Below are 22,050 nucleotides of genomic sequence, written 5' to 3'. Positions count from 1 at the left end.
AAATACTTTTTAAAAATGAATAAATTATCAGACAATGGAGTATTATAGCATTTTCACAGAAGCAAATTTAAAGGAAAAAGAAATGTCATAATAATACCCATTAAGTGTAATCCATTACCACATACACTGAATATACTGAGTTATGATTTTTCAGAGTATAAACCACAAACAATTAATGAAAGGCTGTTTAAACTTATAAAAATGTTATCACTACCCTAGCAATTCCATTTTCATAATCGCTGAGGGTTTATGACCCTGGGATATTTTCCAGTAAAAAACTGRGTTTTAAGTTCAGTCATAACTGAATGTTATGAATCAGTGATTTGTATCTCAGTGTAAAACTAAAAACCCCACATTTATTATCTCATTTCTGTGTGTTTGTTCTGATGTTTGTCTGTAATTTAGCTTGTTAACATATCCAGATATACTCCATTTTTCTTCATAAATACTAAATTCACTTTCAGATGAAATATCAAAGGCAATAGTAAATAAGCCAAAGAGTAAAACAAGTTAGTGTTGCTCAGTGGGCTTAAATATTTGTAGAACTATCATACTTTGCACATGAGGGTGCATAGATAGTGCAAATAACCTCACACTTATTAGGTGGGAGGCAACTTGATGTCTCCCCTTCTCCTAAATTAACCCCTAGGTTATTTTTAATATAACATTCAAATCAGTTTTTATTTCAGAGGTAAAATGTTAAATGGACAATTCCTATCTATCGCTTGTGTTTAGTTGATTGATCATCTGATGTCTATMATTTCTCAAATGTTTTGCATTTTATTAGTTAGGGAACCTCTTAGTGTAATGGGATTTGTCAACATGAAAAATATGATCTGATTTTTAAAAAATAAGTTCATAAAAAATCCAAGGCTTGGGTATTTGCACAATAAAACCAAATACTATGCAAAATCAAAAGCCATGGTCTTTCATTTTGAACTGTAAAACCTACTTKTGCTGGAAGTAAAATTTACTTTAATGTGGAGACATTGTGTAAATGTCTGGTGCACTCTCACTGCCTGTAAGAGAACTTCATATACATCAATTTTGGAAGTTTGCAGTATGATTTTAAACATTATATGAGTAACTTTTAAAATTTTATAACTTTTGATCATATGGTGACACTGTCAGGTGCATAGTGCAACCCCATGGACATAGATGGGCTCTGGATGCTTTATACTTGAAAAGTCACAGACTTTCTCTTGGTTAAAACTCTTTCATAGAAGCTCAGAGGGTGGAAGGGTATGAGGTTTCACCTCATAGAAATCAYTTGCAATCTGAAAGAAGTGTTCACAAAAAGAATAACACTATATGAGGTAAACAAAAATTAGATTTGTTTTGGATTTTTAACTACTACAATATCTTACACAGAAAAGACCGTGAAGAAAAGAAAAAAATGACCAAGTGTATAGAACAACAACAACAAAAAAAAGAAATATCTGTCAAGTTCACTAAAGCCACACCTGGACCATCAGTCTTCCTTTTTCATAACTKCATTTTCTGCAAAGTAAGCAGAAGCATTACTCAACTTAATACATCTCTTATCTAACAGAATAACTTATGTTGCTTAGCAAGCAGAAAAATTATACAATTTTTTGTCAGATGCATGACTGGAATGCTTTATATTTATACACATTTTACAAAATGGTGAACAGTAAGAGAAGTGTTGTGGACACTATCCTCAAATTCCTCATATACATTGTTAATATTTTTGATGCTTCTTGAACTTTATAAAACCCTGTGGTTTGCTTTTTTTTTTTTTTTTTTTTTTTTTTTTTTTTTTTAAGTTTGTATTAAACAGAATTTTAAATCATTTGTTTTTCATCTTATCTCAGAATAGAAAAATTCATTTTATGTCTTGAATATCTCCTCAAGTGTGTAGTTTTACTTCAAAAAATATATTCTTAACCATTGTTTTCTTAATTGTGGTCATTATGCGTGCCTTTACATTGTCGAACTTTATATTTCATTTTGCCTATAAAGCAAAAGTTGGTGTAAAGAATATTTGAAAGAAACTTCACATTTTGATCTCTTTGCATMTGTTTTGTTAATCAGACAGAAATGTTGTAGTGGTGGTGGCACTTAATAAGAGGAACTTTAAATATAATGTGCATTACATTAAGAAAATAAGCTCTCAAATTATTTCAGTTTAATCTAATRTCTGAATATTGTATTTGAGAATTAWATGAAATCAATCTTCTTTTGATATAAAAAACCTYAGTTTTGTGGATATTCTGCAAGAACTAACAATCATTTGATAAGTTCAGATGAAGTAGAAAGTTAATGTCTTCAAGGTAAGCAGAAAAAAAACATCCAGAGTGTGAAAGGTGCAAWCTTTCAACATAGTGATCTTACTGAGTTGCACTTATACCATCAGACTTAACAATGCAAATTTTTTGTTGTTTTTCATCTGCAGTTATATATACCTGCAGAACTTCAGGGTCTCTCCATTTGCTAAAATAGCATGACTATTTTAAAGAGAGTAAGAGATATCAGCAGCACTAGAGGAGGATGAAGTATCTTTGCCAATTTTTTTAGCATTCACCTACTCAGGTCCTTAGGTTCTTTTCAACACCTTTGTGCAGAATAATGTCTTGTGTATCATCAATGTGCTGGTAGCAAAAGCTGTTGTTAAAGATCAGGCAATGCAATTTGCAAGAGTGACAGACTTCCCTKTATTTGTCTGTCATATACTTTCAAACACTGCAATTTTCTACAGCATAAAACATTCTATACAYTAATAGAAGTAGAATTGGCTCATGGTAATTTTTAACATTCACTTTGTAGTTCAGAATTTGGTGACATGATCCCTTTAACGTGTATAGGGACTCAGACCTTAAGCTATGATTTATTAAAGAGCTAATTAAATATTATGTTTTACTAGTAATTATGTTCAGATGTGTTGTATTAATTTTAACCTTAAAAGCATAAACTGAAAAATATATTTATATTAACATACTTTGATGAAAGTATTTTGTAGCCAATTAATGATTTTTATCTGACTTTSAAAGAAGGTTCTCAACACACATTTCAAATGCATAGTTGAGAGAAGCTGCATACAGAAAATAAAAAAGGCTTCTCTGTATCTGTCTAGCTTTTTGCATGTCTCAAATACTCAGGATAGTCTCATAGTAGTTTCATAGATTATTTGGTTCTTTTTAAAATATTTTTAAAATACTACCCACATATTACCATTTTACTCTGGGGGCATGAATTCCTACATTCCCCTTGTATGATATCTTGGATATSATCAGTAAGTGAGGATGATCTCATTCTATTATTTCCCTTAAAATTTCATTTGCTTTAACCTTTAGCAATTCAAGGGAGGTGAAAGATTCTGTTTCAAGGAGTTTTTCTAGTACATTTTGCAGCTTACCCAGGGCTTGTGGCTAGATAATTTACTTATGGAGGAAMCTCTGTGCTATTTGTGCTACTCTGCACTTGCCTATCCAGAGGAAGAGAYGGATGCCAATGCTTTTTTTTATTTATCTTCCTAAAAAGAGACCCACCATAATCAGGGATCTGAACTAGAAAGCATAAGGAATGGAAAATATCAAAATTAGATCAGAAAGGCTGCATATTACCTTATCAGCACTTCAAAGAAAAATCTTTTAAAAATTGAAGAACTTGGAAATTAATTTCTATCTTGGTCTGTCCTCACTGTAATCCTTACTGGTGCCATGACCTGTGTTAGGCAGCACTCAGCTCCTCTTAAAATAAACCTTTTTAGTTCACTGAGTTACCTGAACTCACTGGGCTATGTTTTTTCTCCCCCTTTTCATCCATGTRTCTTCAAATATTATGGAAACTGCAGAACATGTTTGGAAAAAGAAAAAAAAACCTAATAGGACCCTTTTTATCACAATTTTATGTGTGGAAGAGAATTCTGGTGCTTCATTTCTCCAATGAAGACCTTTTGTATCTAGTAGAATTAGGTTTTGAGGGCCAACAATTTTGGTTCATGTGACTCKATGAGAGGTTGTGTGGGTGTGCTTCAGAGAGAACAAATTATTTTCATCCTGCAAAGAACTCAAAGGTATTTTAGCATTTAGTTTCTTTTCATCTTCTGCTCTAAGATACACAGAAAGCCCAGCATGCTTGCCACACTGCTGACCTGTTCTAACTGCTGGACATGATTTGTGTCCACATTCCTGTGCCTGGGTTTGGTGGGTTGATCCTTGTTGGGCACCAGGAACCTGCCAAAGCCTCTCTCTCACTCCCCTCTGCAGCTGGGCAGGGGAGAGAAAATACAACAAAAGGTTCATGTCTGGAGATAAGYGCTGGGAGAGATCACTCACCAAACACCATCACAGGCAAAACAGACTAGAATTAGAGGTATTAATTGAGTTAATTACTAATTATATCAGAGCATGATAATGAGAAGTAAAAGAAGATCTTTAAAAGCACTTTCTTCTACTCATCTCCCCTTCCCAGCTCTACCTGGTCCCCCTCAGCAGCACAGGGAGACCGAGAATGGGGATTATAGTCAATTCATAATCTGTGGCTTCTCCAGCTGCTCAGCGAGAGGAGTCATTCCCCTGCTCCATCACGGGACACTTCCAACAGAAAATGGCTCTCCATGAATTTCTCCAACATCAGTCCATCTCACAGGCAATAGCTCCCCACAAACAGTTTCAACATGAGGCAGTCTACCACAGGGTACACTCCTTCAGGAATAGGCTTCTTCAGCTTGGATCCCTCATGGAGTCACAAATCTCACCAGGAATCCTGCTCCAGAGTGGGCTTCTCTCTCCATGGTCTGCAGGTCCCTGCCTCCATCTCAGGCCTCCTACAGGTTCACAGCCCCCTCTCACGCATTCCCCTACTCCAGCGTGGGGCTGCTCCATGGGCTGCAGTTGGATCTCTTCATCCCCATGATCCTCCTGCAGGGGCACAGCTCCTCACCATGGGCTGCACCAGGGGCTGCAGGGGATCTCAACTCTGGCACTGGGGCACCTCCTGCCCCTCCTTCTGCACTGACCTTGGTATCTGCAGAATTGTTTCCCTCACATATTCTCACTCAGTTCTTCTCCAGCTGCAGTTACATCTGCAGAATAACTTTTTCCTCTTCTTCTTAAATGTGTTATTATGGAGGTGTTACCACCATCTGTGGTCCACCCAACCTTGGCCAGCAGCTCATCCATCTTGGAGCCAGCTGGGATTGACTCTGCTGGGCATGGAGGAAGCTTCTGGCAGCTTCTCACAGAAGCAAACACATGTGTCCCTCCCTCTACCAAAATCTGGCCACACAAACCCAACACACTGGAAGTAGCTTTTCCTATTACTAGTCAAAGCAACCCCTTTCGTAGATTACAAATTGACATTTTGCTATGCTTCCTAGTTTTGATCTTAATTATTTCATCCTCTCTTATCTGCCTTTTGCCTCATTAAATATTCTTTAGTGATTTGATCATACTCCTCCTTTGCAATACATGGAGAAAGAGAAATGTCTGCATGACAGTACTGACAACTTGCTGTGGAGCACAGGCTGAACTGTACTATTACACATAATAGTCTGTAAATTAGTGTTGGCTTGATTTTGTTACTTCACAATTATTTTTTCAAAGGTATCAGAGACCAAAATGAATGAAAATGATTGAAAAAACTGGACAAAAATTGCTTGAATGCTGTAAATTTGTATAATGGGGAAAAAAAGAAAAAGGATTATATATAATCTCAGCAGGAAAGCTTTCTATTTTCCTGATTGTAATGCTTCCAACTTCGCTTGTCAAAAATGCAGTGCCCTGTAACCAGTGAAGCAGAAAAATTCATAACACACAGAATGTCTATCAGTAGTCCTGTGTACTCAGTGTACCCTGACCAGTAGGGTCATCATGTAAATGGTGACAATCCCATAGCCTTTTTTCCTTACAAATATCTCTGTGATTTGAACATGTCAGCATATTTGTCCTTTTTTTTTTTTTTTTTTTTTTTTTTTAATTTCAGGAGAAACATGTTCTATTCGCATGAATGACTGTCAAGACAGACCCTGCTGGAATGGAGGAACCTGTGAAGAGGACAAAAGTGGCTTCAAATGCAATTGTCCCTTTGGTAAGCATTTATACTTCTTACATTATTTTATATTATTGCTAATTGCCATGCTATGGGAGTGCCACATTTGCTACACAAGTGCTATAAAATTGTGTACAATGAAAGCATTAAGTTTGCATTTTAAAAGGCACAGAGATGGTTATTTAGACTAAAAAAAAAAAGAAAAAAATTATCTAATTTGCTGTAACAATTTTTTATGAATAATAGCTTACTTAGATTAAAAAAAAGTACTTGTAGTACTGGAACTTACTGATAAGGGAAGATGACCGAACCGGATATTTAAAATAATTTAGTGTATATTTGTATAGATACCTACTACCAACGCATCCTTAAAAAAAAAATGTATGTTTTAGATAGCAAAATGTTGAAATTTAGCAAACATATAAAATCCCAGTCATTCAAATCCTATTCTACTGGCCATATTACTAATTCCTAAAAGAATTAAACATTGCTGTGAAGTGTGTATGACCTCAATCTGGTTTCCTGACCTTTGTGGCATCTGAAATGTCCTGAAGTAGCCAATGTATTGTATAAGGCTGGAAGATACACTAGAGGATTTAAGGGACATCTTAGATGCATTAGGGCAAATGGCAAGTGAGCTAATAACAAAATGAAAAAAAGAACAATCAAAATTAAGAGAGAAAGGTATTTATTCTTGAAGATTATATGTACACTGTTTCATTTGAGATGTTACATGTTTTTGGATGTTGGCTAAGATAAGGGGAGGGGCTCTTTTTTTCTAATCTTAGAAATCCTTTGAGCAAAGGAGCCTGGGGTACAGATTTTGCAAGTCATAAATTCATTCATGTATATGGATGACAAATTACTGATGAGTTCTAAAATTATTTTTGTTTTGACATGTGCATTTATGAGCTCATTGGTACTATGGGAAAAAAGGTCAAGAAAACAAATTTTAAAGTTATGGAYTAAGAAATACTTATAGTACTGTAGTGTTTTGAAGATAAACTGATTGTGATCAGTAAAGCTTGGAAATGTCTGAATACTGTAATATGGTCTCCAATTGCCTTTCTCAACCTGAGCAACTGATTTAAAGAGATCTTTAATGTGTTTAACAACACAAGGTTAAATGCCTTAAGGGCAATATCTGCTGAGTCTGGAGMTGAAGACAACAGTGGGTTATACCTTCAAAGGTAAGGTGACGATTTCAAGTTTATTACTTTGCTGAGAAAAATGTATACCTGTCAAGTGTTTCACTGAATAAAGGCCGGTGCAAGCATTAACTCAAACAYTATCTCCTTTGTTCTTCTGAGATACTTTCACATTCAATGCACTGCTTTGCTGTGTTTGACTCCTGTTGCAGTTCACCAAAAATTTTATCCACAGTGGATTTTACACWGAGGCATCCTGCATCTCTTTTCACAAATCTGAAAGGAGCTCTCTTTCATACAGCAGAATGCATGTCAGTGACCATCACTGTTGRCCAGACAGCAACACGAAATAACACACAAAAGACATACACACAAACACAAAACTAATAGCTACTTTATTAAGGCACAAGCCTCTTTTATCCACTTAGCAACTAGTGTATACATTTGTGGCAAACCTATATTGGTTAATGAGGCTGYCATTTTCTATTCATCAGTATATGATTGGTGGGTTATTGTTTCTGTCTTTGAACATYTGTGTTATCAGTAMAACAYTCCATTCTTCCTTTCCCAGAAGCAATCAAGGTTGTGGTGTTTACAGACAGAATACTTCTCCATGTAGGCTGTTAAACCTCCCTTTAGTTTCCCAGGACTCAGTCATACACAATAATTAGCTGAGTCTCAGATTCAGGACTTGTGGGGCTGTAATGCGCACCCTCAGCCTCCACAAGTGACAGGAAAGAAAATTGTTGTGGAATTGTCTGTGCCTCTTTCTTTAAAGAAAAACCAGTCACTCTTCAAACTTTGTCTTAGCCAACTAATTTTTATTATAATTCTGTGTGTGTGTGTGTGTGTGTGTGTGTGTGTGTGTGTGTGTGTGTGTGATCTGGAACAATGAAGTTTATGTAATGGACATGCACACTAGAAATTATCAGTTTCATTCTATTGACACTAATATAAAGCTGTGCATTGCAGCGGGTCTGCATCATTATCGGTCAAATGATCAAAGAAACCTCATAGTGAACCATTTGTAGAAATGATCAATTATTTTTAAAAAGGATTAAGACTTGGTTCATGACAATTTGCAGCTACTTTATTAATATAATAGCAAACTGAATTAGAGAAGGGGAAAATTGTGTACTGATGTGAATGCCTAACGATGAGCTGAAAAGAGGAGAATTTTAATCTAAATTTGATACACATTACATTCTTGCCCTTGGCTAAATTAATTAATATCCCAGTTCATATTCTCTWGGTGAAGGTGCAAATAAACAAATGTAACCATCTCACACATACATCCCTATGATTAAATAGTGTCTGTAAATTGCCTGAAATCACAAGTTGCTACATTACTGGATATTTTTATTGCTAGCTCAGTTCTAAGAAGAATATCACTTCAAAAGTTAACATAGCTGACTTGAGCTAATCTTTAAGTGAAAAATTAAAATTTATGCCTCCATACTTTCATTGACAACCAGAGTCCTACTGGATTTCAGAAAAAAATAAGTTTTACTTATCAGACAAACTGTAATTGCTGGTTTTTAGCAAGTGACAGTAAATAAATAAAATACATAAATATTGAAGAAATTACATATATTCAATAGCAACAGGCAAGGGAACATGAGAATTTGGATATGCCCTAAAGACAAAGTTCTTGTAAATGAAAAAACTTGGATATGTGTCTGTCTGACTAGTCCGATAACATTTTTTTCCATTAGGTCAGTCGCTGTTTTCTTCACAGTGTTTTGCTTTTCTGCTGTTGTCTAAAATAGTATCTGCACCATGGTTTAGGTGYATAATGATGTCTTCTCAAATTTGACCTTTCAATATCGAATATGCTGGGAACAATGAATGTAAAGATCTTTCCTCTATCTTCAGTGGAGGCGCTATTTCTAATTTTATTTAAATCATTTTTTACAAGGAATTGTCATTATTTTACTAGATGCATCTTAAGATAACTTTATTGGGCAAGAAATATGTCAACATCTTTGCCATGTCAAAAGTGAGCAGCACTATTTTTAACCTTTGACTAAAACTTCAGGGGAGATCACAACTGGGTTAMACAGATTTAAAGAGTGATCACAGTTAGGGATTATATAAGTTAAATTTTTTTTTTTTTTTTTCAAATTATGACTCAACAGTATTGCCATTCATATGARTATAAGAGAGCATAAGTTCTCTTAAGGTACAATCTAGAAGGAAAGGATTCATTTCTTTTCTGTTTTGCTTTCAGAAACATGAATACTRAACTAAGATTTGGAAATACTCACTAAGGGCTTTGCATTAGCAATGGGTGAATGATCTTGACACGGCTTAATAGTGAAGAGAGGCTGCATAATAGTAAATATAGAGTAAACCTGTATGTCTTGAAAGAGTGATTTTTATCTTCTTTTATCTTATGGAGTTTCATCCACATGCAAAGTGGATGAAAGAGTAGGACCTTTTATTATAAAAAAYATATATGTTTCCAAAGGTCTTCTGGTTACCAATGATATGCAGTGTTGCATCTGGAAATCCATAACTGGCCCAATGAGAATGTGAACATGAAAAATGTAAAGCTGGATTCTTCACAGGAGTGTGTGCTGTAGATATTTGGTTGTATCTGAAGAAAGCAAACTGATTAGCCTGATTAATAAACAAGGTTCTTTAACTCAACAAGAAAGTTATGGTGATACTTAGACTGCTTCTGATACTAAGTAGGATCTTCCAGGTACTTTGTCTGTATGAATCAGAGTTTTTAAGAAGTGCAGAGCAGCTCACACATCATTGCCATTGGGGGGATTCAAGAGAATTCAGTTGTCAGAGAAGATTCASAGTCTGGTAAAACTGCTTTTGATTGAGACTGTGGTCTTCCAGTTTTATTTTATTTAAAGRAGAGGTTACAGTGGGAAAAACACATAGAATGAGCAATGGGACTTGTGCTATGTTAAGACAGTCATCAATCTGACATATTTATGTCTTTATGAACATTCCAAAACAGTTTTTTTCTGCTAGACATTTACACAGATCTACCCCAAATGCATCTGCAGCCTACACAGTCCATTAAAATGATCCCAAAATTGCATTTTTTTAGTGTAAGTTTTCAAACTTATATATAGAATTCCTYCAACCTTGAGAAGCACAATTGTTCTTCCTTGTTAAGAAATTAGAATTTTATAATTTAAAAAATCTAAAATGTATACATTTAATTGCATGTGCTAATTTTGTGAAAATATATTTTATGCTTTATTAATTACTGTCAAGTAGTTCAAAGTCTTAATATGTGGTCAATTTTAATCGTCAAACTATTATTTTTATATGACAAATCTCTTTTCATCAGCTTTAAAAATAATCCATTAAAGTTCTCTATAATACAGCTGATATATTTCTTAGAAATTATTCTAGTACTCCATCCTACTCTTGATAAGATATTGTCACTAAATAGAATGAAATGAGGTCATTTAATCATACAGATCATTAATTCACATAAATGTATCCACATTTATTGAGTGCATTGCTGGAAACCCAAAATAATTCCATGTATTTCTGGAAACCTGAAATAATTAGAGTAAAATAAAAAAAAAATAGATAACTAAAGGAAATTCTTTCCTTTTAAGGAATTTGGGTTGATGCTGGTTTGAGGATTTTGTTGTTGTTATTGGTTGTTTGTTTGTTGGTTGTTTTTTTTTTTTTTTTCCTTTTGATTTTCTAATTTCTCTGCACTATATTCTGATTTTTTTAACACAACATAGGAAACCCATGCATCAAAATGTATAGGTTACTGCAAGTAATGGACTCTTTAGATCTATTTTTGTTGACTTCCATGACAGAGCAAATCTTTATTTTTGCATCTCAAGATACGGAAGAGTACTATACAATTAGATCAAATAGAATCAGATAACAGCTTTTGATATTGTGTGAAATATTTACATAAGTCCTTTTCTCACTGTGTAAAAGACATTTGTGGCTTTCAGGTGAACATTATAAACATCTTCTGAAAGTTTTWAACATGAAAATAATTGTATTGTATTATAGCTTGGGTGACCTGTTACGGCTACATTCTGACGATTTTATGCAGGGGATTTTACAAGTATTATTTCTGAGTTTAGACAGGGTGAGTCAGGTGCAATATGCTTTAGGTTTTGCTTTGTTCCTCACTATCCTATCCTATTTATTGGCAGTAAATTAAATTCATTTTCTCCAAGTTGAGTTTATTTTTCCCATACTTCTCACTAGTAAGTGATCTCACCATCTTTATCTCAAACAATGAGCAACTTCATCTAATTTTCTCTCTCCCTCCTGCCAAGGAGAGGGACTAAGAAAGCAGCTAACTGGATGTCTGGAAGCCATCCAAGGTGAACCCACCTCAMGCATCAGTGCTGTAAATCAGCAGATTTAAGAAAAAGAAAAGTAAAATAGGAATCTTCATTATTTTAGCCTCCTCTAGTCTGTCTTGCAACAGAGGATAAAGTTTGTAGCATGAAAGTGCTAAAATTTTAAATTCGGATTAAATTAGATTAGATTATTCATTGATTATTCAGATTATTCATTGATACAATTAATATAAGGAAATGTTTGCAAGATTCTTGAAATATGGGGAAAGCATCCTAACAATAAGTCCTATAAGCAGGGTGCAAAGGCCCTAAACAAACCTTCYCAGTACTGAGAGGGCTGAGTGCTGCACCTACAGCAGCTAAACCTGGAAGATGGCGCTGGAAAAACAAGGTATTTCAAGGAGGCTGAAACCTGTGTTCCAACACAGCAAGACATCTGGTGTTGTTAAAAAACACCATCTGATTTCTCAGCATTTTTATTGGAAGAAACTCCAGCCTCTTTTCTTGGAGCACGGAACACCTCCAGTCGGAACCAAAATTCTGGGGAAAATATGATAGGCAGTGTTTCTTGCCATAACTCGAAGTTCCCATGTGATTCTCATTAGAAACATAAGGACTGATCAGTATTGATCAATTTGTACTCTGAATTCAGTGTAATAAAAGTGCAGCCAAATACCATCTTCAGCAAAGGTAGCAATGGGCRAGGAATTTATGTGATGATATACACACAGCTAGTATTTGATATCAAATTTAATAGGTGATGTTGGAGATAACATGGTGTTGGCTCAATACAGAGTGAATGCAATTCCCCACACAATCTATCAGAAAATTGAAGGGCAGGTAACTGATGTGAAAGTCCTACAGGACTTGTTTTGTCCTCCAACCTTTGTCGAGATGAATGTGTCCAAAAACTTTTTTACCTAYAGGTGAATCAGCATGTTTAGTAAGGAAAAAGGTCACCATGGAGAGTCTTAGATCTGCTCTTGTTCCAAGAAATAACATGTATATTTTCAAACCCATGGATTCATTGCCTGTGTGTTTTATTGATTTGCAGTTTCTTTGTACATTTTTCTTCTTTTATGTGGCTCAATCTTCAGATCGTTTTTATCRGTCCCTGCTGGTTTTTTTCATTGTGGCTATTTATATTGCTCATTGAAATTCTATTAATTCTTTGGGTTTGCWTTAAATTTGTTTTATATTGCATCCTTTAAGTTGTTTTCTGAAGATGTGCCACTTGTTGCCCCTTCCATTCTGCTTCTTGTGTTATTGTACCTTTTTTTTTTCTCTATGAAAACTGACATTTAGACGGTTGTATTTGTTGCAGGTATGTTCATATAGACTAATTAAATTCCTATTTCTCACAGACAGCTAGTTAGCAAAAACTTRTYTCTTTTGTTWTTGAGTACTTGTGTTCCTTTTCTARTTAACCTGGTTCTTATTTATTTTACTTGTTTTAATTTTAAACTTTGTTTTTAAATYACTTTTAAAGATTAGTTCTGTTAGTTGTACTTTTCAGCTCACCTGTTTTATTCATGTAGAAKAAATAATTTAAGTATTTCAAATTTGGTGAGACTGTTTTTACAGGTTTTCTTCTTTCTTTATTTCACTTGAGGCAAAACATTATGTAGAGTGTCATGATAGCCCTTTATGGAGGGAATGACGCACCCTTTTACTCACCTTTTTCTTTTAGTCTTTCAGCTAGATGAGAGAAGGAGTAAAATGGAAGTTTTCATTTTTGTATGTTTCAGTGTAGATGAATATGCCATTAGTCTTTTCTTTGCATCTGAAAAATTCTTAACATAACACCTTGTTGTGAAAAAATTAAAATCATGAATGACTTCAGGAAGATTAATTTAGAAAATAACATAAAGAATAAGCAGCAGCTGAATAAAATTGTAGCAACAAATAGATTTCTAACCTGGCTGTTTCCATGACAACCTCCCTTCTGAGATTTCAAAAAACATTTCTGCATTACTTCTGTGCTACTCRTGATTTTTGTTCTTTATTATTTAAATTGATATATATTTCCATGTTAGTCATATATCAGATGAAGCATATGACAGAAAGTATTATTCTATTTGTATTATTATAGGAGTGTCATGATGCCTGATTTATATTAGGAGCAATTATATAAGGTGCTCTTGGCATGTTGTTTTCTTTTTCAGTATTAATATGATCCATAGAGTTCAATAGGTTTTGTTCGTTTGTTTATTTTAAGGGCAATCTTCATCATTGCAAACAAAATAGGAAATAGTTGGATATATTACATTTAATTTCCATATTTTGTAGTTGTATAGACAACATCAATGCAGGTGAGACAAACATTTTGCTAGACGTACCAGTCTTTTGTATCAGAGTTTAAACTGAGAGAGCTTACATTCAGAAAACAAAGTTTCAGAGAGCTGAAGAGAGAGGAGATGAGATGAGATGGATACCAGCTGATGTGATTTGCTTTGTAGTTAGACACAAAGTAAAAGTGGACAGAGGTGTCCTTAGCATTGTCCTTGTCCTTAGCACAAGATTCTCTTGTTTCATCTTTACAAATAAATGTTAGTGATTAAAAAAAAAAAAACCAAAAAACAAAAAAACAAAAAACAAAACACATAGTTTTCTTCTCTATTCTTTCAGAAATAGAGAAAATAGAAAACAGAGAATAGTTTCCCTATTCTTTATATTAAGGTTTCTAAAACAGTTCATCTATTTTAATAAAGCAAAATGTTTTGCTTTAATCCTCTGTCTGGAYCTGAAAAGGAAAAGTGGCAAATGTGTATGTATTATAACTAAATGTGAAYCATCAGAAAAATAACATGAAGTATATGTGTAGTAGGATGATAAGGGCAGAATTGTAGTCTGTACGAACAGTGAAAATTAACTGTAATAAGGTACTCTTAAAAAGTTGAATAAAATGAAACTTCACAAAAGCTAGCACACAATTTTATTAAGTTTAACATGATTGGCAGTCCTTTTAAAAGGATAAGTCGGAATTGAAAGCTACTCCCTGAACTGCTGAAGTGCACTGAGACAAAGTGCACCTTATCTGCATATGTTATGACTCCTGCAATTAAAAAAAGTTAATTATTAGCATGTTTTTTCTTATAGTCGAGACTGTCCATATTATTAATCAGTTATTGCATCCATAGGCAGTCCTCAAGTCAAGTACTCATTCCTAGCAGCACTAGAAGTCTTGAGACCAGATCCACACAGCTTTTTACAACAATAAAGCAATGTTGATGCRTTTAGCAAAAACACAAAAGCCACCAGTGATCAATTTTCCATAACTGTTTCTTAAGGAAGGAGCACCTGCACAACTCACTGGAGTTTACTRCAGTGTTATATATCAAACATAGGGACAGCTTTACTCATGACCTTAGTTATGGCTAAAATTAATGATGATCTACATGGTTATGTTTGGATCCTTTTTCAAGGTTAATTGATTTTTCAACAAAATATTTTCATTTTCTCTAATTCTAGGATGTTATATCAACTATTGTTTTTTTATGTCTTTTCTTAAGTAAACTGTACACCTTAGACAGTCTGTTCATCTATGCACTGGATAGATGTACCTGGATATGTTTTTCTTTAGTGCAGATATTTWAAAAAACATAATATTTGCACAGAATCATAAAAYAKTTTGGATTGGGACRGACAATAATGACCSTCTAGTTCCAGCTCTCCTGCAGGGATAMCTTCCACTAGGACCATGCTTTTTAACCCAACCTGGCATTGAACATTTCCAGGGATGTGGTATCCAYAACTTTTCCAGAAAACCTGTTACCACCCTTACAAGAAAGAATTTCTTCCTAACAGCTAAACTAAACCTGCCCTCTTTCAGTTTGAAACCATTGCCCCTTGTCACCTATCGAGCTGTAGGAAAAGTCCCTCTCCCTTGTTTTCATAAGCCCCCTTTATATATTAAAATTCACCTCCCTTGTCCTGTCACTCCATGCCCTTGTACCCCAAAGTCCTTTTCTGTGAAGCTTCTGGCAAACCTCACCAATCCTCTGCCAAAACCTTGGCCTAGCTTGTATTTGTGTTTGGTATTGTCCTTTCCCAGGTTCAGGGTYTTGCATTTTAAATTTTTTAACTACCTCTCAAACCTGTCAAGGTCTCTGTAGATGGCATCCGTATCCTCCAGCATCCCAAACTCACCCCCCAGATTGGTGTTGTCACAAATTTGCCCGAGTGCACCCAATCCCATTGTCCTAGTGCTGACAGAGATGTCCAAAGAATGACCCCTGAGAAATGCCATTTATCACTGATCCGAACTTGGACATCAAGACATTGATTGCATCTTACTGACATTTTTATTAAATAAGTTCAATATAAACTTTTTGGTTACATGTGTAGTTTCAGTTTCATCTTTGCAGATTTCTTATTCCCAGAAATTCGATTTACATATCAYTGATAAAACAATATTTTTATAAACACAAACTCATTTTAAAATATACATATAATGTTTCTCTATCTGCCTGTTATTGATAATAGTTCATGTAAGCAATAGTTCATGTAAGCAATCAAAATTGCTAATGGAAATTTATTTGATTTAATAAACAGAACCCATGAAAAATGTCTGTATGTACTTTCTCAGGGAAACATTTAAACAGGAAGTTCACTGACTTATCCTTTCTATAGTAATGAATTTTTMACATCAATAAATTTGAAATATTTCTTTCACTAAATTCCATGTAAATCTACTTATTTACCCTGCATATAATTTTCTTTTGTCTTCCTTAATATTTTTAATTGAATGAGAAATATATTCTTATTTACTTGAGTGTGGATGAGAAACCATGCTGTACTTCATGGGAATATGGCATCCCTCTGTATCATTCCTATGCCTTCTTTTAGTACCATTTATTATACTCTTATGTGTTAGTGCAGCCTTACCACATTTATTTTACTTTTTTACTTTTTATGAACTGAAATTGATAAAAGGGCTGGGAAAAGATACTTATCCTTGTAGATAAAATATATCCTTGCAGACCAACTTTGAATGAAGAATTTATCATTGATGGGCATGTCATACAATGAAATATTAATCCATTATGGTTAGCAGTGCAGAAGATCTGTTTGAACTTCTGTCTGCCTTCATAGCTAGCCATGGTTATTGTGTCCAGTCGATTTTGCATAAACTGTGGTTAGACAGGAAATTGCCTACCTGGTAACTCTTTCTTCTTTCTAGGCAGGAGTGTCATCCATAACCAATCTGCAAGTAGTCCCTAAGAGAATTCAGCAGCTTTMTTCCTTAAGCTTGTAGCTCAGATTGTGCCAACTGTGTCAGCTGGACTTTCAGAGAATGAAAAGCATGCTTTGACAGCTGGATRGGGAGTCTGCACATCAACCAGGAGAGAAACAGAGCATAGTACAGATTGCACATAATTCCAAGAGAATTATTCAGCTTTGCTAACTGGGATTTGGTTAAAAAAATGCAGTTCTTTGAACTTCTTGGTCAAATTCAAGTTTCTTTTTTTTTCAAGCAACTACATTTAGCTTCCTTTTTCATGTAATTAACTTCCTTGTCATCTAAAACAAGCCCTTATATTTTTTTTTAATTTGTACTAGTTTTGGCTGATATGGAGTAATGTTCCTCACAGCACCTCATATAGTGCAGTGTTTTTGATTTGTGACAAAGTCAGTGTTGATTTTATACCCATGTTTCTGGGTGTTTGCAAGGCCTTTTCTTTTTCTCTCACTGCCCTGCTGGGGGGCGGGGAATGCACAAGGATCTGGGACAGGCCATAGCTGGACAGCTGAGCCCCACTACCCAAAGGGACATCCCATTTCATAAGACATCATGTTCAGCATAAAAAACTGAGGGAAGAAGGAAGTGAGGGATGGTAGTCTTCCCAAGACCTTTAGGCATGAGGGAGCTCTGCTTTCCTAGAGATGGCTGAGSMCCTGACTGCTGATGAGAAGCAGTGAATGAATTCCTTGTTTTTCTTTACTTACATGCATAGCTTTGCTTTCCCCATTCAATTGTCTTTTTCTAAACCCATGAATTTTTCTTACTTTTGCTCTTCCAATTCTCTCTCTCATCCCACTGTGGGATACTGAGTGAGCAGCTGTGTTGGACTCAGCTTCCCACTGCCATTAACTAATCACATTACCATATMTTTTCCTCCTTGTTTTCATTCCATAAAATAAGATGCAATTATAGTCTAAAGATTAATACAGGCATTAGCATATTATCATTTTAGTTAAACAGACTTGTTGTATATTCTGGTACACTTTRAATAAATTTAGCTCTGCTGTTACAGAGCTGCAGCAGTGTTTTCGGTAGCACTGTTATTTCCAGTTGCACAACAAATAGTTAATCCACCCAGTCATTTTCTTTCTTCAGGTATATGTAGGAAATTATCAGTGAGTAATCCTCTTGTCCACCCACCTATGTCTTTCTAGTTATCTTTTTTTTTTTACTTCAAATATACAGTCCTTCAACACAAATTACCTTCTCAAGCTGTACATCAACAACTCCTCTGATGTCAAGGTACATGCGATAGAATGGCATGTTTGGGTGATTCTGTATCGCATGAGCCATATAGAATGACAACTGTCTTCATCCTCTGTGACTTGTTACCTTGTTGAACTGCATTTTTCTGTCATATTACTCTGTAAACTCATTTCTAATTTGCCACCCAAGGCCACCCACAGACTCTACTGCAAGAGAGAGGGAGCATCTCTCTCTTGAAGTTTCTCCRCTTTACAAGATTTAATAGTCATTACATTCCTGTGGACTGTTGCTGTAATAAAAGAATTCTAAGTATTCTTCAAAGTGAAAAGAGGATTACCTTTATCCACTGCTGTGGTGAAAGTAAATAGCCACAGCTATGAACTGAACACTGGGAGCTTACAGTCGCTAGCTGTAAACTTTTCCTTGTTTTTTTCTACTTATTCCAATTTAACTGAAAAAAATTGAACAGAGCATCTTAAACTTACATGCATTGTCTTAATGCAGCAGTGAAATAGTGCAATCATAAAACRGTTTRGGTTGGAGGGGATTTTAAASATCATCTAATTCCAAACCCCACACCTTTCACYARACCAGATTGCTCAAGGCCCTGGAAACTGAAGRGATGGGGCATCCACAGCCTCTCTGGGTAAACTGTTCCAGTGCTTCACCACTCTCGCAGTGAAGAATTTCTTCCCAACCTCTAACCTAAACCTACACCTTTCAGTTTAGAACCACTGCCTCTTGTCTGGTCACTACCTGCCTGTATAAAACATCCTTCCCCTCCTTCTTAATAAGCCCCTTTAAATGACTGGAAGGCCACAGTGAGATATCCCCAGAGCCTTCTCCAGTCTGGACAAGCCCAACWGTGTCTGTCTGACTTCACAGGTCAGGCTGGTCTGGTTCATTTTGGTGGCTCTTCTGTGCAGCTGTTCAAACAAGTCCTGTCTTGAGGACCCCAGATCTGSATGCAGCAAAGCAGGTGGGAGCCCCAAGAGRGAAGAGTTGAGGGCAGGAATACTCTTCCTTGGCCTGCTGTCCATTCCTGWTTTGAATCAGACTCTGGGGTTTTTWAAAGWTTTTTTTTGCTTTTTTTATTGTTGGCCTTCTGGGCTGTAAATGCACACTGGGGCTCACACAGAGATTCTCATCCACGAGAATCCACTTGTCAGGAAGACTAGATCAACTAAATGATGTAAATGTGGGCTGAAAATATTAATGGTTAGTAACACAAATCACATTCTTAGCTGTTAATTWTTTTTTTTWTTTTWAAGAATATGTGTTGGAAAGAYGTATTTTTGGAATAGCTTTCACTTGCCACTCTTTTTGCTTGGGACAGGTAACACAGGTTATCACTARGAGCTGAAAGATAGACAGTATTAATTGTATATTTAGGTATTGTGACTTCCTTATCATAGATGTATTTTTTTTACATTTAAGGTAACATGCTGAACTTTAGCCACCTTAAGACAAGAATCTRCCACGAATTTTCCACTGTGATAGAAAAGGAGAGCTAATGATAAAGCTTTTCAGTTGTTAGAAGCATCAGAACACAGCTTGAATAACCATGTAATAAATAGAAACAGAACTTTTAGACCAATGACTTTTTTGAATTTGAAATTATTCAGTGAATTTAATGAGATTTTGCATGCAAAAAGCTTCATTACATAAACTAAACCTCATGAAGAACATTGTCACATGAAGTTTATTTTTTTAAAAGTACCAGGATAAATATAATAAACTGCTTAAATGCTTAAGGTGTTATTTCTAATTCTCCACTTTCTAATTTTAGTTATCTGACAAATTTTTACCAAGGACAGAACTTTTGAACAAGTTAAAAAGAATAGGTTTTTGTATACATTCTAGCATATGAAATATTATCTGGCTTTAGAAGGAGAAATTAGTAGTCACGACTTTCAAGAAATAATGAGAAAATACTTAATGAAAAATTTTATTATAATTAAGAGAAAAAAATAGAAAAATCGTACATTTCAGGAAGATTTATACTTTTGATAAAAGATAGGCTATCATGACTTGTATTAAATTGAATAYACTAGTTATCTTGTTGCCTTTTATAAAGGCAGAGGATTCGAGAACATCTCAAGGAATATCAGCAAAAAGTGCCAATGCCTGTAATGTCTCTATCATTTATGAAAGTGCATTGATCAGATAATTGCACTTGCTAGCCGTGTATGTGATGAAYTAAATAATTATTTATTCTACTTAATAAAATCCAGAGAAATAATTAGTTACACTAAATGTCTTCYAATTATTCATTTTCTACAAAAGAATTAATGTATTTCAAACCATCAAAAGAGCAGTCATTACCAACTAAATTTTATTACTCAGTGAAAAGCATGTAGGATGCCTCCAGAACAACCCTAAAAGCAGTGGAAGGAATAGCAGTGAGTTAATTAGATTTCTTGGGGATGTACCTGCTGTCAAATTGAAACCTGTGTTTAGAGTTTTTATTCTTTATATCCATAGCACTATGTGGTTTAGCAGGTTTTTTAATTAATATCACAAATGTCAGAAAGGTCCTGCCAGCTTTTCACTTCTGTACTCTGAGACACCTGAAACCTCTTTAAAAGTCTGCTTTTCTCAAATTATCACTCCAAAAGAATAGTCTATAGGAAATAATATAGATTAGAGTTACTCTGCAATATGTRCTTCCCTCCTTCTTCCTGTCCCCCTCCCCAAACAAAAAAAGGTAACAATCCCTAGTAATATTAGAAGGCAATTTCTTGCTAAGCAGAGGACCAAGTTACACAGTCATGCTCCTAAGTACAGGGACTTTTTTGTACTGTAGGTAACTGCTTTTATTGAAATATTTATATGGGAGAAATACAGTAACTGTTCAACAATTACATGTAGCTAAAAAATGGGATCTTATTAGAAAGGCCTCAGAAAGACAAGWTAAAATCTTGACTCTGATGAAACATTATGGACTTTACTGGTTATTTAAGTGAATAGTGAATCATGCATTTTTTTCAAGGTGAATATAGCTTTGAAAAAGCTATGAATGCTAACTTTGAATCACTGGAAAAATACCAGAATGTTTAAATGTTGTCTTGGCTGTCAAACTATATTCAGTTCATCTGTATTTTTCTGAGAAGAAGAAAAAATGTTTTAATAGAAAAAATTCCTTTTAGCCCAAACTAAAACAAACAAAAAAAAAAAAAAAAAAAAAAAAAAAAAAAAAAAAAAAAAAAAAAAAAAAAAAAAAAAAAAAAAGTGGAGTTGCCATGGCGATTCATTTTCTATCTTTCATAACCTTCAATCTCTGATTGTATTCAATGTTAAATTATAGTCTTCATGTTTTGTCAGACACCTCTTGTATCTTCTGAGTCTCACATCTACTTCTTCAAATATAAAGTCAAGTTTTCTCATCAAGTTAGGCTGTTTTCCTTAAAAGATTGAGTGTTAAAATTTAAAAACTAGCCCTGAMAAAATGACAGAAGCAAATGGGAACTGTGTATTGTCAAAAGGTGAGTGAGCAATTGGCTGGACGAGCAGTACAGAAAAACTGAGAGGTTTGGGAAAAGTGATGAGAATAATATGTGTAAAACCTGSGTATGGATCTGACTGAAATGGTGTTAACCTGGCTCAAGAAACAACAGAGAGCTGAATCAGAGAACCAACAGAACTGTACAGCCACCAGCAGATACATGTGGCCAGGCTAAAGCAGGCTGAAACTGAAAATACATTCAAGTGGGAAAGGTACTAGCCCTGGGAAACCAATACAATAACTTTCCTTGAGAGGAGGAAAGAACAAGACCAGAAATTAATAATAAAAATTGAGTGCAATGTATTTTTATTAAAAATGTAAGACTATGAACGAGATAACGTTGCTGTTTTAAGGTTTCTCTGCAGTAAGGGGAAGGCAGTATGCTCGGTGGGTGACTACACCAAGTAGATGCAGGTCAAAAGTCTCTGCGTACCTTCAGGAACGATAACTGATCTTCTAATATTTGAAATCAGTTAAATCCTACATAGTTTGCAACTTTCAGACAGAATYATTTCTATTACTGTGGTTCTGTTGCCCTAGAACATCCATTCTGATTTCCTCTGAATGCCGTGTCTCCTCACCCAGTTTTACTGGTAAACGTTCTTTTTGTCTAAATGGCAGACA

The 22,050-nt window shown here is 34.9% G+C and overlaps 1 protein-coding gene across 1 annotated transcript in view; it reads left to right on the top strand.

Moving 5' to 3' along the window:
• The window catches only part of EYS (eyes shut homolog), a 685,229-nt gene that overhangs the window by 92,558 nt on the left and 570,621 nt on the right, over nucleotides 1–22,050 (top strand). The window contains exon 11 of the mRNA XM_057369428.1: nucleotides 5,947–6,051. Within this exon, the coding sequence (XP_057225411.1) occupies nucleotides 5,947–6,051 (105 nt within the window). The remainder of the gene's footprint in view (nucleotides 1–5,946; nucleotides 6,052–22,050) is intronic.

Source organism: Malurus melanocephalus, unplaced genomic scaffold, assembly GCF_030028575.1.
Source record: "Malurus melanocephalus ecotype Western Australia unplaced genomic scaffold, MMel_1.1 scaffold_109, whole genome shotgun sequence".
NCBI lineage: Eukaryota > Metazoa > Chordata > Aves > Passeriformes > Maluridae > Malurus > Malurus melanocephalus.
This window is presented reverse-complemented; position numbering and strand designations above follow the sequence as displayed.